Source organism: Helicoverpa zea, chromosome 11 (assembly GCF_022581195.2).
Source record: "Helicoverpa zea isolate HzStark_Cry1AcR chromosome 11, ilHelZeax1.1, whole genome shotgun sequence".
In the NCBI taxonomy this organism is placed as follows: domain Eukaryota; kingdom Metazoa; phylum Arthropoda; class Insecta; order Lepidoptera; family Noctuidae; genus Helicoverpa; species Helicoverpa zea.
The window spans coordinates 12,470,132-12,488,777 of NC_061462.1; the positions used below are offsets into that span (position 1 = coordinate 12,470,132).

Consider the following 18,646-nt stretch of genomic DNA (forward strand, 5'->3'; position numbering starts at 1 on the left):
ATTATCTAAAAAGCGGACTAAATATTATTTCATTATTTCGACCCTGGACACTACCCTATTCTCTTGTACCTAACTATTTAATTCAGCAATTTTACAGTAAATGAAATTGATCATATAAATGTTTTGTGTAGTCTCTCAAAACTGTAATCGTAGTTTTCACCCCAAAACTTACACAGAAAATAACTGTTATTCAAGTAAATAAACACATGTGAATGCTCCTTGTTAGTTATAAAAATAGCTTGGAACTGTCATGGCCGCCGCCTGTCTTATTGAACCTCTTAATTGATTGTGTTCACCAATGTTCCCGGGTAAAAATAACAAGACAGACTTATTGAGTAACTGTGAACGTGGTTCGTTAATGTTTAGAGTATGCTGCAAACTTTTAGTCGGCCGACAGTTTGTTTTGGCTCATAAATATCAGTATGGAAATGAATGGTAGTCCGGACATGGCATCAGGTATTTGGCTGGTTAGACTGCCTGAAAGCTTTGATTGAATCCACGATTTTCTTTAAAAAATATTTTCCTACCACCAGGCTGTCGGTCAACTGTTTAGTTTGAAATGTGCGTGTCTCTTAGTGATATTAATAAATATGTAATAATGATAAAAAAAGGTCCTTCAGAATTCTATGAATTTTATAAACTGGACATTATCATATGTATACTGCCGAGGATATTCCTATCGATATTTTTCAGAGTTTTTTTTGAGGTGTTAAACTATTAGATAACCTTTTCCGCAGTGGGTGCAGTGGGAGTGAGTGTCAGTCTTCTACAGACTACAAAACCCACCTTTTATGTACCAGTTCCACAAAAAGTTTTTTTTAACAATCCTGTAGCCCACATTATCTGGCTAAGAAATCAATCCAGGGTGCATTTGATCCGGATAAAAAATGCAATACAAAAGTCCTACTTGCAACGAACCATCAAAGTAACCAATCAAATGAATTAATTAAATCATAGCCTTCCTTTGCGTCACGCAGTCGGGTAAAATCTATTGATTCAGTTCTGAAGTAAGAAACCTTTTATACGACATGCGTTCTAGATAATTATTTACGCAGTATTCCATTACAGTGAGTCATTTCTGTGAATGCACTTTTTTACACAACATTGTTTTTTATCTCTGTTGTTTTTTTTTTTGTTTAATAATATGTAATTGCTTAAGTTGTGAAGAATACTCGGTTAATACAATCTTGCTTTGCAATATTGAATTGATAATGCCCACAACGATATCATACAAATATTATAAAGGAGAAAGTTTGTGAGTATCTTTGTCAAGTGTACCGGCTGAACGGATTTTGATAAAACTTAGCAGTAATACAGTTGATACATAAGAATAACACATGGGTTTTTTTCATCTGGGTGTAGGAAGCAGTTTCCCGGGGACGCGGGTGAACCCGCTGGCGCAAGCTTGTTTACGTAATTTGATATCCTCTTAATAAGAGTACTAATAAACATACTCAACAGAAGAAAGATTATTCACGAAAAGCTCAGTCTAATGACCTCATAACTAGCCGCAACCGAATACCTATCAATTGTCAAGTCGTTAAACTGTCTGCACCGAAAGTGACCCAACCATCGACCCTTATAAACAAAATAATATTGATGCAACCGCTAACTTATAAACAATAGTTGAATCACCGGTTGACATAATACAAGGTCGGTTCGTTAAATTGAGATAATTATTATGATCTTTTAATGTAATGACTACTGAGATCCATATTTAAGTAAGTACTTTAAGAATTGTGGAGTAATTCTGATAGTGTGTTGATAGGTTTTCGCATGTAATTACCAAACCAGTTTAGATAAAAATAAAATGTGTAGCCTGAAAACTATGTAAAGAAAGTGCAGTTATTTTTTACTAGGTATTGCATGCATAACAAGAAAAGGGTACGTTTAGGGTCCAAAGAGTAAAACGTTACCCTTTTACTAAGACTTCACTGTCCGTCTGTCACCAGGCTGTATCTCATGAACCGTGATATTTAGATAGACAGTTGATATTTTCCGTCTGATGTAGTTCTGTTGCCACTGTTACAACAAATACTGAAAACTAAGACATTTCAGGAGGTTACCATTCAACAAACCACAGTACATAGTGGTTTTTTTTTGAAATTAGGAAGTACAACACAGCATTGAAGTTCCCAAGGTGATTGCCACAATATCTAGATCCACGCGAGAGTTATCAGTTAATAACTGAACCACTCTACCGATACGATAACAAACCAGTTTTGCTGACGTTTCACTTTAGCAAGTAACTTGTAATCAGTATTGTTAAACTGCGGGTTAAAGTACCTGCACATTGCAGACAAAACTGTCGGCCAATAGTTAACCCGAAGGCTAGCAATGCTGCGGGATTGTTCGAAAGAGTTACCGCGGCCCTGGTACATAAAAGGCCTACGAAGCCTATGATGGGTTTTAGTCAGTAAGAGTCTGACACTCCCTCGTGCTGCTAACTCATAGCGGGAGGGTCATTTGATAATTTCCCAACCAAAAAAAATGGCCAATTTTTTTAAAAGATAATCTTGATTCCAATCAAAGTCTTCAGTCGGTCTGATACCGGCTTAATATTTGATATTTGTAATGTGAGTACTATCATTCATCTTCATACTGATTTAAGAGCCCAAGCCACCTATCGGCCGACTAAAAGTTTGCAGTATGAAGGTACTCTTTTAATCTTATGAAATGTATGACGGTGCGCATTTTGTGGTCATTGATAAACTGTGTTTATAGTATAGATTTTCAAACTCTCCTGATAGAATGTATTGTTCCCTATTTAAGCAAATCAATTAACATTTATCACAATATTTAGGGCCAGCCACCCTCGTCAAAATATAGTTTACGTTACTCGGGGATAGTCAAATTACCCAACAGTGAAATATTTTTACAAATCAGTTCAGTAATTTCGGAGCCCTTAAGGTACTATATAATTCCTCTCTATTATATCAGTAGAGAAGTATAGATGGATATAAAGGTAGCCATTCATATCAATCATTCAATCTTCACGCAAAATTACGTAGTACAAAACATCATGAGTTTTTGCTACAATTTCAGTATAATGCGTCCAATGGAAAGATTCGCAGGCAGTTCCTTTGTTTCTCCTATTGTAATGACTTCTCAGAATAGTTGCGTAATACAGCTGTTGTGGTAGGACATGGTTCGTCTTCATTAATGGAGAATGTACGGATGATTGGTTCATTAATTTTAATTTGTCTGTTGAATGTCCATTTGTATGGTTCTCTGAACTGTCTATTTGACTTTCTCGATCTCTATGTATCTGTCATTGAACAGAAAGTCTTACAATTTTTGTTTTACCTGGGTTGCCCGGATAACTGGGATGAGGAAGTCTTAATTAAAAGGAATTGGTTCAAAATAGGCTGAAAACTGTGCTTTTCGAATGTCATAATAACATAAGACAGTCCTCAAAGATACCTGCCCTTCCGCACTTCTTACGTGGTCTTGCGACGAAGAAGAACTGGCGTAATAAGCACTTTTTAGTAAGATTGATTGTCCTTTTGCTATGACTGAAGACCATTTTTCTGAATCTTATGCAACTTCGCAATAACATTACACTTTTCCCGTCTACAAATTGACCCATAAGCAATTCTCCAGTCTACACTTCCCAGACCAGCCAGTCACCAATTGATTCCATCACCATTTAATCATTACCAGATATCAGCAATCATCATATTTTGTTTAACAATCGATCAAGCATAACCAATTCTCGCTCAAACTGGTGAGAACCACTTTGAACCGGATCAATCGAGATACGACCAGTGTGGTCCGGATTTTTTGGCGTCGTGAGATATTTTGCAATTAAACTTAAATTGGTGTTGATATATGTGACATGGGATTAATTTAAGATTAAACGGGAGCCGCAGGATAAACAGTGGACGTTGTTTAGTTAAACAGTCGTTTGATTAAACAGTTTGTTTTCAATTAACATTCAGTTAAGAGGTTTAGTGAGATGATCTGGTACTTGATTGTTATGGCAGGATTATTGATAAGGTCGCGTTTGCGTCATTTGGGTAATCCTGAAGGTTGGGAGTTTATTTCAAGTTATTTTTAATAAAAAGCTTTGTTCCTTTTTGGCGTTGTAGGTTAAATTAATTGTAGTCATTAATCTGCATTGGATGGTAATAAGTATTGACTTAAATTATCTGCATCAAATCATTTCTGTCTTTTTAAATAATTATTGAGATTCAACTGTAGGTAATATTTCCTTGAAAAATACCGATGATTCTAAGTGAAGGTTAGTTGTAATTAATATAAACCTATAAAATTGTACATGATCGTAAAATATTGTTTTCTAATTATTTCCTTCCTTGAGTTTTATTGTGTCCTTATCTTTAGTGTTTGTTAAATACATTGGTTTTTCTTTACAGTTGTGATCTTACATAATAAGTTCTAAATACTTAGGTATTTAGGTAATTAATTCTTATATAACGAACTTGCCGTTTTCCCGCGGTGTTACCTGCGTCTCGTGGTAACTACTATATAATAATATAGCCTATGTTACTAGGGAAGAGTGCAGCTTTCCGAGTATTTTTACTATATTTATTTATTTAAAAAACAAAAAAAGTCGTGGTGGCCTAGTGGGCAAAGAACCAACCTCTCGAGTATGAGGGCGCGGATTCGATTCCAGGTCAGGCAAGTACCAATGCAACTTTTCTAAGTTTGTATGTACTTTCTAAGTATATCTTAGACACCATTGGCTGTGTTTCGGATGGCACGTTAAACTGTAGGTCCCGGCTGTCATTGAACATCGTTGGCAGTCGTTACGGGTAGTCAGAAGCCAGTAAGTCTGACACCAGTCTAACCAAGGGGTATCGGGTTGCCCGGGTAACTGGGTTGAGGAGGTCAGATAGGCAGTCGCTTCTTGTAAAGCACTGGTACTCAGCTGAATCCGGTTAGACTGGAAGCCGACCCCAACATAGTTTGGGAAAAAGGCTCGGAGGATGATGATTTATTTATTTATTTATATAAAGGAAGACTAACAGCTAGTACAATAGGTAAAAATACATGCATTTGCAACATATTTCCTACCTGTAGAAGTATATATTATTACACAATAAACTGGAAGTCAGCCTCAACATATATTCAAAAATCCTAGGCTAATACTATAATTTTCGCGCAGAGTTCATTGACCGCAAGTGGTGACGTTAAGCCGACCTAGACAGACTGTCATTGATAAAGACCGCGGTTCGAAATAGTGCTAACTACGTCATTACTGAGCTGTATGTCATGTAACCTAATTAAATGTAAAGGTTACATGTTCTAGAAACTTCCATGTATCAATTCAGAAGTAGATTTCATACATATCTTAAAATCTGCCTAGCCTTTTCCCAACGATGCCGCTGAATACCAGTGTCTTATATGAAGAGGCTGCCTATCTGACTTCCTCTTACATACTTTACTATTTCTTCAACATAACTTACTTTTTTTAAGACAGTTTGTTATAAATGATAATCCCAACTGTTGAGCATAAGTTAGTGGATTTGCCTTGCAATTTTGAAAATACGAGTATTTTATTAATTTACTGTAAAACTGAAAATCCTATGCGTAGCCATTTGTAAAATGTGGTTTGTAAAATGATCCGTATATCTTGCCCATGAACGTTATTGTGAATGGGAAACTTGTTCTTTACAATCTAATTAGGTATTAGTGTCAGACTCTCATTACCAAAACCAAAAAATATATATATAGGTAGGTAAGTACCTACTATACAAGAAATATACATATTTTTCGAGCCTCGAGTTCCAGATATCCTGGTTTGTGTCAGTGCCATATTAACTAAGTAATCTCTGTTTACTAAAACTTTCTTTTTAAGATCATTGACTTGAAACTGATAGCAATATCAGGTGTCAAACAAAACATAGTAGTCATTAATGAAATAATACGTAAACATTATGCCGTTATCTATCGTTTCACAATATTGACCAATTAATTAACGCAACATAAATATAATTACATTGTGTCACGATCTTATTTAAAAGTAAAAATAACTGTTTATTTGTGCAGATCATAATTAATGCAATAAACACAAATAGAAATCACATTAAAGTGAGAAAATTAATATAGAAGAGGGCCAAGGAGCACTATAAACCTATAACTTTATGTTTTTAAAGAATACATGCTTCTCATCACAATATAATTATAGTTTGTGTGTACTTTCAAAGTATATCTTAGACACCATTGACTGTGTTTCGGATGGCACGTTAAACTGTAGGTCCCGGCTGTCATTAAACATCCTTGGCAGTCGTTACGGGTAGTCAGAAGCCAGTAAGTTTGACACCAGTCTAACCAAGGGGTGTTGGGTTGAGGAGGTCAGATAGGGCAGTCGCTCCTTGTAAAGCACTGGTACTCAGCTACATCCAGTTAGACTGGAAGCCGATCCCAACATAGTTGGGAAAAAGGCTCGGAGGGTGATGATGGCTTTTCATGCTATATTCACCATTAATGAAATTTCTAAAATAATCGTAGACCATGTAGATGCATAGCATCTACAATACTTTCAAATGTTTACAAAGGACATTCCAGTCTGTCTTTCTGTTATAAAATAAATAAGATCTAAACCGAAACACATATTGTGTATCTTACACATTTCAACACGAGTACAATTTATGCAGTTTTAAATAAATTCTCTATCGTGAAGAAAAAACGAGTATTTATTTATGAACGAAAACATTGGAGTTTCTTGAACTCACCGTGCACGAAATATTCAGTTTATTTAGAAAAGTGGGTTATTAAGGTATTTGGGTCGTTTGAGCTGTATTTTCTTTTCAGTTAGTTAATTAAAAGCCTAGCCTTTTCGTATCTGGGGTCGTAAATCGATAAAAATAGTATTGTCTAGCAGTTTATTGTGTACATTTTTCCTGTGTTAGGAAGTTGTAAATTGTCGTTTTATGATTAGTCATTTGTTTTTATTCGATATTGAAATTGTTCTATAGACGGTTTCATTGTTATAATTATAGCAGTCTTTCGTTTTTTAACAATCTTGTTTTAGTCCTTGTAAACTTCTAATTACTCTTATCATCAGCTGCATTTAAAGTTATGCTTTCATTTATTTTCTTATTTTTAATATAATATTTTTTTACATGCAAAATTTGTTATGTCATTTAATTATGAACATTCAACAGTCTGATTTAGATATTCAAAATAGTAAAGTAATTCTCTTTCTCCATTTCATTTTTCATATAAATGTACACATCACCAAATACAAAATGACAAATTTTCCTTATCCACCGTAACGTGAAGCACTCCCAATCAGCTGTTGGCAGCAATACTGATGTATTAATATATTGTTGGCAGAGAGCAAGGAGCGAGTGCAGCGCGCGCCCTTCGAGACCGCTCTGCATCACGCCGGTGAGTGTGCTAATGACTACTGTTTTGTTCGGATGTAGTTGGGAGGAAGGTAAGAAAATTTCATTTGAGAAAATTGCGGGATAGGTAAGCAGTAGTAAGTAAAAAGTAGGTATATCAAATATGCTCAAGAACTACTCGTCAAAAATACGGGGGGAAAACAAAATGATAAAAGTGTCTATGTATAGAGCTAGAATGTTTTTTCACTCAGTCATTTTCAATCAGTATAGTTTTCAAGTTTTGAAAAATAAACATAATGTATGCCATAACTTTCAAAGTTCTTGAGAAGCAGAGTTCATGGTAAAACAAAGATAGAAAAGAAGGATGAAGAAATAAAATTTAACTAAGTAATGTGGAAGAATTAGGAACAATTTAATTGTATAGGTACTCTTACGCTTCAATCTTCAAAATTAACTATAAGTAAAGAGGAAATCATAGGAATTGCATTCCCGGTCCAGACGCGTCGACACCATCGATTAGTCGGCTAGACGGGGGATCGATGGGACTAATAGCTATGGGAATTCCAAGCCTACTATAGCCTGTAGAATTTCAGTAGGCTTAACAGTGTTATTTTAAAAGAGAGAGAAAAAGATATTGTATACCATATCACACCTGTATGAATCGCAAAATAATGTATTTTTGATCAAATACCACCCATGCCTTTACTGAAAAGTTTATTTTCCTGATCGGGCTGTAGCATAGCATGTACGTGATATAGGTACATAAGTACACGAAGATGATAACACAGAAGCGATGGATGGATTGTGTGAAAGTCGATATGGCTAGAAAGAGTGTTACTTGTGAGACGTCAGAACAGTATGGAAGATGAAAGCATGCTGCGTTGACTGAGTCAAATTTTATAAGGGCCAGAGTATGTCAAAATGTCAAAATTTTTATTCTATCTACTCTTTACCTTGGTCTATAATTCTAGCTAATTAAAAAACTACCAGTCCAGTCGATTTACCAATAAACAAGACAAGAAGCAAGACTGCTAATGTACGTCATAGCATAAACAATGTCCAATAAAAACTAACATTGTCTCTCTGGTTCGTTTGTTTATGTCTGGCTTCTGTATTACTATGGTAATGTTCGTTTGAGGCTGGCCAATGTGTACTATTTTTAATTATTGTTTGATTTTCTCAGGAAAACAAGATGTTTTGTTGTGTTTTATACACTGATTAGTTAAATAATTGTGAAGGGTTTTCCCATATTTTTATGAATAACATAACATGGCAGTTTGCAGCTTTTAAGTTAGCATCACCCGCGTAGCCTTTTCCCAACGATGTAGAAGTCGGCGCTAGATTCTAAGAATAAATTAAAGACAGCGTAACTACACTGAATAAATTATAAGAATACTATTTCGCAATTTCTACACACTGAACGCTCTATTAACAAAAACTTGAAATTAATATCACAACAAATAGGCCAAGAACTATCAATAAAAACATCAACATTTCACTTCATAAACATAATTAATACTCTTTCACATTTTCACAAAAAAAAAAAACAATTTTCTGTGCACATAACACTTTCAGCACATTTCACATGTCTCGTTATATCGGGAACCGCGGGGTCAATGACCTGCACAAGCGAACGCGACAATGCGCGAACTCCTGCGCATACAAAAGCGACCTTGAAAGAAATGATTTGGCATTTTTTACCTTTGCTGGTGAAATATTTTTAAATGTCATTTTTGTGGTTGTTTTATTTTTGGTTTGAGATTTTTTGGTCTTACGAGGTTTTACAAACGTTAATTTCATTTTCAGAATTAGGTATTATGTGCTTTCTGGACATACATATAATTCAATGTAACAATTATGGCATATTATGCTTTCCTAATAAATAATTTATCATATAATAAAAATATCTTTCATAGACATATTGAACACCCTAACTAAGCTCTGTAAATATTATGAATACGAAAGTAATAAATACTTGTCCGCTCGACTTGCACGCCAAAACTACAGAGCCGATTTAAATGAAAGGAACCCCTACACAGATTTTATAACCTGAGACAGGACTTTTATCCGAGTGCGGGAAAAACTTCCCTGGAGTCAAGTGTGGAACCATGTCGACTAGTTTATAATCCAATAACACCCAAAAACTCCAATCACACAATTCCCCTACTTACATTTTCTCCGTTCGGTTTGTTTGTCTGTCTGCGTCTAAATCGGTCTCAGGCAGCTATTAACCTTGTTCCACTGTATGTCACGGTTTGACCGAACCTGCAGGTAAATACGGTATTCTGGGTAGATGTGATGCACGGGTGCTTGTTTTAATACTAAATTGTAACATTAATTGGATCAAAATATCTGGATAAATAGGGTAAAAGAAAACACATGAACTCTTGAGCTAGCGAAAAACAGTCGCTGTTTTATTGACTTCCTGTGGAAACTACTTCCCCTACGCGGTTGAAATGAAGCTTATGACATTTCTTTGGCATATGAATATCTGTGTGCCAAACCACAATTAAATTGGTTCAGTAGTTTTGGCGTGAAAGCGTGACAGGCAGACAGATATATTTTCGCAGTTATAATATATTCGTTTCAGACAAGAGCAGTTTAATTATCTTTGGCATACATCGAAAAATCTAAAGCCTTGATAAAAAGCTCAACAATAAACAAATCAAAAAGCTGTTTAGTTTTATAATTACATGTAACCCGTTGTTTTCAACAGTAATACATGAAAACATTTGTATATGTAAAATATTATGTTCTGCGCATTTAACGTGCCTGCGATTGTTTTTGAGCTAAATAAAGAATCGGTCAAGAGCGAACTAAGGAGCTTGTTAAATAATATTAGGTAATTTATAGTAGCTTTAGGTACTTTTGGTTTGGTTGTCAAATAGGTTTGTAAATAAATTTCCGTGCATCAGAGAGCATGTAAATGTCGGTCCTGCGCCTAATCTCTCTCCGGTCGTGTCGGATTGCCGTCCCATCGAGCTATGAGAGTGAAGGAATAGTGTGTGCACCTGTGTCTGCGCAAATGTTTGTGTACTATATGTCCTGCGCAGCTGGCTGATCTCCTTACATGAGAACAGCAAAAAGTAATGCAAAATGTGTAGGGATGTGTAGTTCGGAAACCGACTTTTTCGAGTAAGAATAGTACAGTTTTGCCAATTGATGCATAGCCTGTGCATTTCTGAAGTTTGTACATACTATCTATTGTAAAGTTAGCTAGTAGCCAACTTCGGAGTCGTATTGTTATAGTGTACAACTACACTGTCAAATGTTAACAGCAACCTTGACAATTTAAAATACAGTTTCAGCCATTTAATTAAACATTAACCTAAGTAGTAAATGTTGATAGTAACCAGCCTACCGCGGCTGTCAATCATTCACAAATGTTTATATTCTTTGTTATTCTCATTGTAAATCTATTTTACTATGTTTGTGGGCGGCCATCTTGGTTGTGACGTCATCCTTTTATAGTTACTATCGGTGATGACTATGATTAATTAGATGGATTAGTTTTTGAGGAAAATCTTTTGTTTTATTCTTCGGTTTTCTTTGATATGTGAATTCAGTAGAAAGGTTTTTGTATAGGGATATACAAAATAATTTAATTAATTTTGTGCACATTTTGAGGACAGACATAACATAGTGAGTTACATAGTATTGTGTGAAAGTGACATAATTTTACATTTCTTATTATGGATCTTTTTGTAACTATGTAGGTAATTGTAATGTTAAGTCCTAAGACAATAGGCTCGCCAAAAAATACCTCGAATATAATGTTAATAAAATTGATAGGGGTAAACTTTCACATCAAACTTTGCCTAGGTCTCTAGCGACTACAAAACTTCACAACCAAATAAACAATCAACAATAACAATTACACAATCCTACACACAAACATACTTATAACACTACCACAAATAGTCCTTTAGCATACAAATAAACCATTTCGTCACCAAAGCTCCACCAGAGGGCGCTACAATACGTAAAGTAATGATTGTCGCAACTTACGGGATTTTCCATCCATGGTGTTTGGGAAAACCATGCGTGACAACCTCGTGTTAGGGTGAAAATTGTACGAAGATATGGTATGGTGGTCTTATGGGGAAGTTGTTAGACGAAAGAATTTGAGGGAACGTTAATATGGGGGGTTATAAATTACAGGATTTAAAAGTTGTATGGAAATTCACTCTGGCCTAAAAAAAATTACTTTGGGACGACAATCATAAAAAAATTGGGTGCCACAAACACCTATAAGATTTTTCCCGGAAGTACAGGGTGCAAAATTATTCCTTGCTGTTTCATTGGTACATCTTTAGTATTATTTGTACTATTTTAGTGGCCAGAGAGATGTAGTTTTAATATCTAGATTTAAATATTTACAGGTCATTTCTAAATTGTGTGAGACCCAATGTCTCATATATATTTAAGTGTAGAACGGCCGTAAATCACATAAAAGATGTCAGGTCAATACCACAGTAAAATAACAAAATCCGCACAAAACCAATAACCACCGAATAAACCGAACCAATTTAGCTAAAACGCCTGTCACCAATAAAATTAGAAGTCCATTTATTTCCGGGGTTAAAGATTCGTATCGAAGCCCGTAATTAACTAGCATCCGATGTCAGGTAGACCTTGCTTCACCTCAAGGCTGGCCTTCAATCATCCAGTCATTAGGTGGTCATAACTACACTCATTACATTAAGCGTAAGCTTTTAGCTAACTAGGGGTGGGCCCGTGACGTCATCAAGGTTATGGGGCAAGGCCGGCTATTAGTGTAACTCGAGGTTTGTCTTTGATAAATATAGATGTCTGTCTCTTTATGGTATTTGGTGGTTGAAGATTGTAGTTCAAAATGTGTGGGGAAACTGATTTTGAACTGAATAAAAGTAGACATTTCCCAACTGAGTAAAGGTAACGTGGAATGATAATAATATTGTTTAATACCCTAGAAACATGCATGCCTTTGGGGATGTTAAATTATAGGTAAACTAGAAAGATATAATTCTTCTTCATAGTTAGGATTGCTCTTTATTGAGAAGAGCTAAAAACAAAAATCTTACCTTAAGTCTATAAAATAATGAGATATTTTTACAATACCTACGTGCAGTCTAGACATGATAGACAGCACTGTAAAACCTATATTAGTACTTAGATGCCTTATTCCACCAGTGTTCTATTAATAGCAATGATACTGAAATCCTTGATATAGCTTCAGTAATGAAACGCATTACACAGCAGTTTTTAAGGTTTCAGGACCTGTTGCGCTTCGTATGTGTACGTATACTTGTTGCTTGAATCAAATGGATCGTTCTAGAAAAGAAGCTAATTAAGTTAAATGTTTTGTGATCAATGAAGTGATGTAATCTTTACTTGTACATTAATATTATAGAGAAGATTTCTTGGTTTGCTTGTAAACAACGTAAAAGGCACCGAAACTATTGAGCCAAATTGAAAATTCATTCACTGTTGGCAAGCTGAATTATCCCTAAGTGACATTGGCTATGGTTTATTCGGGGATGGAAAAGAAGTTGCCTCGGGCGTGGGTGAAACTACGTTAAACAGTACCTGTTTAAAAATTGAGATCGAAAAATTCGCGCGCTTGATAAAAACAAGCGTAAAATTAACTTGGAATGCAAAATATGTCTTGTATCATTTCATGCAACAATGTACAAAGCGCCATATATACTCTGTGGCCGACTGTCCGCAATCCAAGATGGCCGTGAAACGTCACCAAAAATAAGTTTTGCCGCCAAAACAAACGTTGTCATTGCGATCAAAGTGTAGCTTTTATTTAGCCGTTTCTTTTGAAGATACTTTTGTAGTTTCATCTGGTTCTTTGTTATTTATTACAGCTACACACTGTTATGTAAAAACTCCATTGTACCTAGCTGGTATTTTTTTGTTGCGCAATAATCCTAGTGCTGTTTTATTTCAAGCGATTTTTGATTGTAGATGTTTTAGAACAATCGAAAAATGATGCGCAAAATTAATACTATTTAACAGTAATTAGAAATTAAAACAGAGATTTTATTTTATCTATACATATAATAAAATGATAGGAAAGTCAAAACTGTACATTGAATATTTTTTTAAAAGAATACTTGGGGGGTGATCTATTATCGATTCTGAACCCAAATATATAGTTTTTAGAATTTTTGTCTGTATGTCTGTTTGTCTGTTTGTCTGTATGTTTGGTCTCACTGAACTCGAAAAGTACTGCATAGATTTAAATCAAATTTTGCATGAATATTACCTGGGGGCCGGTTCAACATATAGGATATATATTATCACGCTATCACCTACGGGGGATGAGCAATGAACGATAATTTCTGTTAACGTTTCTGCAACAGCGGGTGCAATAATGACACATATTTGAATGTTGAACTTTGTAAGTTTATCGGCCTATTATCAATCTTTACATAGAAAATAACGCTTTTATAAGTAACTTGAGCAAAAAACTGAATTTAAAGAAATGATATCCTAAAATTATAGATGAAGAAAATCATGCAGAAACAGATGTGCCATAAAACTGGTAGTAGGTAAAATATCAATGAAAACAGACTTCACTTTGTCATGGTATGTTCTTACTTTCAAGAAAAAATTATATGACAACGTGTGTATTTCGCTACTATAAAAACACTACAAGAAATATCAGCGCATCATCAGGGACATTTTTATAATTCTTTCACCATTAGAAAGCTACATTATCTGCGAGTAGGGCTGCCATCTCGAATTTCGCCAAACCCGGACAAACATTAAAAAAAACCCGGACATTTGGCGTAAATCGCATTTTTCCCCGAACGAGTACGATTTTCTTTAAACAAAATAATACCTAATTTGTAATCCATTTACTATTAACATATACTTAAATTCAATGAGGTTCTTCCTTACATGAAAAATGTCCGGGTTTTCCCCGGACACTTCTTGAAACCCCGCCCGGACGGCCCCCGGACGGCCTCCAAACGAAGACAAATCCGGGGAAACCCGGACGGATGGCAGCCCTATCTGCGAGTAACATAGGGTATATTTTATCCCGGTGCGGGCAGTAGTTCCCATGGGAACGGCACCCACGTCCCGAAGAAATTATGAACTTCCCCACATTCTTAAAAAGTCTACATATGTTGTTCTGACATAATATAAGCTATACCTCTCATAAACATGAATATCCATTCATTTCATCCAATAACAAACATGCATCACACTGAAAGTGCATTGCGAGTCTAAGATTTTATTATTATAAAAAAAAAACATTGTAATTAATATTCAAACATCCTTAAAAATAAGTTCCTGGTTTTAATATATTACATTATTTTGAATTCACTTACATATAAATAGAAGGTCCTTATTAATATACTTTTTGAGTAATGAAGAATGTAGGCAAAATACGACCGAAAACATTGTGTCACTTCTAAAATTAACATCAATGGGAATAACTACCTGTCACAATACGTCAACAAGATGTCAACAGAAGACAAGAGTTCGTTCGTTCTGAAAACGCACAAATTACACGTCGCAGGCCAGAGACATACTTGCTTTCAACTTCTGATCACAAATCATCGAGCTAAGAATTATATCACAAATACACCGTTCACAATTACGAACAGTCACAGTCAGACCCACGGACTGAGTCTAAAAAAACACCTTTTATATAGCTACGTTTATATCATTTATATTATTCAGTTACAAAGACATGTTACTATCAAACATGTTTTCGCTAAATGTTCTATTAGTTTTTGCAAACATACATTCCCAACTCTGATCTCATGGAGGTGGCGCGCGGGTGTCACCACTGTGCGGACTGTGCGACCTATCGCACCCGGCCCCGGTTTAAACCATGATCTGGAGCGAGAAGAAATGGGATGACAAAGAATGAGGCGGCGGAGCGACTGAAAATTCCCAACTCTCATCCCAGCCACTGCGGTAAGACACCACGAAAGCCGGATGTCGAGAGACGACTCCCGGCCACCGTAGGCGTGAGCGATTAGTTTTGAGTGGGTCATCGACCTTCTGGCTTCTGGGAGACCCGTTATTTCACGCGCACCTCAAGGAGATTCAGCAAACCCCTGTGAGGCCCACTAGGGCCAAAGCCTGACACTCCCTCACGCTGCTCAAACTGATGGCTGAGAATTACGTAACTTTCCAGGATGCCATGCAACGTGTTGCAAATGCCCAGGCCTTTGGGAGCTTGGTAATCCTTTTCTCCACCTTAACTTGAGTTTTGTGGTACATGAACAAATTAGAATAGTAATGAATTAGGTCATCTTCATCACGTATTTACCAACTCTTAATGTTCATCATGCACACCCGCTTCTCTAACTTTATTGAAGGATCACTAAGATGGTTTCAGTTAGTTTAACTACGCTACTATAGCCCGCTGTCAAACCTTTTAATATCAATTCTGTAGAAGTGTGAATATCGAATGTGTAATATATCGAATTTCCGTTTGTGCATTGCACAAAAACCAACGTTATGATTTTCGAGAAGTCAAAAGAGTTGGCCGGCTAAGAATTATATTCATCGTTGGTTAATTGAATACATTTTCAGAAACCACAATAACAGTAGGAACCAAAGCGAATGATCGCTTCATAGAGCTCTGATTTTCTCGAGGCGATCAAGTCAGTTCTGGTCTGTTCGCTCATCAGATCTTTGAAAGCGGTTCGATGATAATATATTGTTGTCCTGTTTACCTACGTGTGACACATAATATGGTATTTAAACGTCCTCCGCAAGAGAGCGAACGTTTGTGCTATTTATAAAGACGAAATTTTACGGTTGTGCAGTAGTGACGCACAGTATACACAGCACTTATGTTTCTTCTGATCTGCTGGCTCCACCAAGAAATGACAAATTGCGAGCGTACATTTTGAAAATCTTGGAAGAACTGCAGGCTTCAAGTGCCAACACACGAATTGGACTTAGGGTAGGTTCATATATGACCGAACATACGTCGCGTATTTTCGGTCGCGTAACGCCAAAACAGACAAATATACAATAAAACATTCAATCATTCACACCTAACCGATGATGCGTTATATAGTGCGTCGATCATACATTTACAATACGCTCGACGCATTTTCCGTCAGATATGAACCGACCCTTACTCTCTCGGACGTATACTTTACCTGATCGTGAACTAATGCAAACATTTCGGTGGAATTCCAACATAACATAGTGAGTGAGTGCACAGAAAATCCCCGAAACACAAGTAGTGAAACTATGCGCTTGCCTGATGACTCAGTCATCAGCTATTCCTCAATTGTGTGGGTGTTGGCTTCCAGTCAAACCGAATCTTTTTGAGTACCAATGTTTACTTGGAGTGCCTATCTGATCTCTTCAACCCAGTGAACTAGACACCGCGTTATCCATGGTAAGTAAAACTGTTTGACAGACTTTCTGGCTCCTGATTTGTCGCAGCTGCTGCAGAAAATGTACAAATGACAACTTTGTCAGACCTTTGTTTTATGTGAGAATTACGTAATAATTTTCCAAATCGGTTGACTAGATCCAGAGATTTCCTCAACGTCACAAACTTTACTTCTTTTGTTTAGATAAATAGTCACACATCGTCGACACCACCTTGATTGATCAACCCGTGCTGCTGCTAAGTGGTAATCCTATTATATTGTTATGTAAAAGAATACACCTACGCTACGGCATAAGTAGTATTTTGACAATTCCAAATTGCCCACGCAGACGAAGTCGCGGGCGTCAGCTAGTATACTAAAAATGGTAACGATTTGGTAATCAAAACCGTGCTAATTGTATTTATTAGGGTAACTGGCATTGCGTTTGGCTTCATTTCCTTCTAGAATGACCAAATAAATAATTATAATTTTTACAATATACTAGGCAAAGTAGAATTTCTACTGCTAGTGTGTCAGTGTTGCCATCATGGCCCACTTGACTGACAAAGTGATGGATGTAACAATATTTCTAACGGGAACCATTATGATACAGCGATTAGCCGCACCCAGCTCCTATTTTATATAGCTCTGTAGATTGAATATCGCGTGATGGGATACATTTTAAGTAAAGTAATTTGTGACTATACCTCTATACCAATTGGCTCGTCAATCGTTCTTCCTCACTTATACTATCTAACTGTTCTCCGTGGTTCCGTTTGTGTGCCGAGGGAAATACTTCCCGCATATGGATAAGAAGTAGAGTAATTTCTCAGGCTTTAGACTGCCTATGCACCCTTCATTTATATCGTTCTGATGTTCGGCGAGAAAACGTGACAAGCACACGGATACAGCTACTTTTGTGCTACTAATATTCGTAAGGACAAGTACCTAAGATCTACCATGGATATATACGATAGCTGACAAATTCATGAAGACAAAGAGTAGTATATAAAACAATAAGAATGCATTTTATTATTTTACGATAGGACTAAGCATAGATACCCAGAGCATTGACATAATTCGCAATATAAGCCGACAGCCGACAGTTTTCCGACATGAAGCAGATTAAACCGGCAAGTTTACTGTTTGACCGATATCAGATAATTATAGTATCGACAATATACTGATACGTCATGAAAGGTATTGATAGCTTTCAAAGCTTCCTGGATATTGTCTACATGAAGTTTTGATGTGATAGACCTTTCTAGATTCACCATCTGCCTAGCTTTAAAAAAAACTGTGAAAGGGTTGTCTTACAGTTTAAATGAAGCAGAGTACCAGTGTTTTATGGAAGTAACTGTCTTTCGTCAACCCAGTTACTCGAGCTTCGAGATACCTCTTTATAAGACTGATTTTTAGACCTTCTGGCTTCTAATTGTTCGAACGTTGTAACGAATGTTCCGACTTATTTTAACCAACTTCAGAGTAGTATTCTTTGACAGTGCGAAGTCCAAATGACCAGATTTTTTTGAGATACAGAATCCTTCAAATTCATACTGACCTTTGCCAAATATCTACAATCTATATTCCTTTTCAAGATTTTTTCATGTTAAGGGCAACTTCAACAGCAAACTCCAACTTTAGAAATAATACACTGAAAACTCTTTTCAAAACATGACTTAGTATTATGTCTGAATATACGGACAGTCTCAATGCATCCTTCAGTCACAATTTGTTATTGGTAGAGCGATTCCATGGAGTAGTTTTCCACGCATAGCCAGCGCCACATAGTGCCGTGTTTGGCGACTGTTTTCAAAACAAATGACACAAGTATCCACTTCTTTGTTACATTAATTAACACTATACTTATTTAGAAGTGAATGAATTTATGTGGTTAGAATATTATTTTATTGGGAAGCATGGATAGTGTTTACTTGATTTTATTAGAAATGTTTTAAATACACATGTTACTAGAATAAGGAAAAC

General features: G+C 36.1%; 1 protein-coding gene across 1 annotated transcript in view; it reads left to right on the plus strand.

Moving 5' to 3' along the window:
• The window catches only part of LOC124634406 (synaptic vesicle glycoprotein 2B-like), a 48,846-nt gene that overhangs the window by 3,704 nt on the left and 26,496 nt on the right, over nt 1-18,646 (plus strand). Inside the window, exon 2 of the mRNA XM_047169979.1 lies at nt 7,303-7,356. Within this exon, the coding sequence (XP_047025935.1) occupies nt 7,303-7,356 (54 nt within the window). The remainder of the gene's footprint in view (nt 1-7,302; nt 7,357-18,646) is intronic.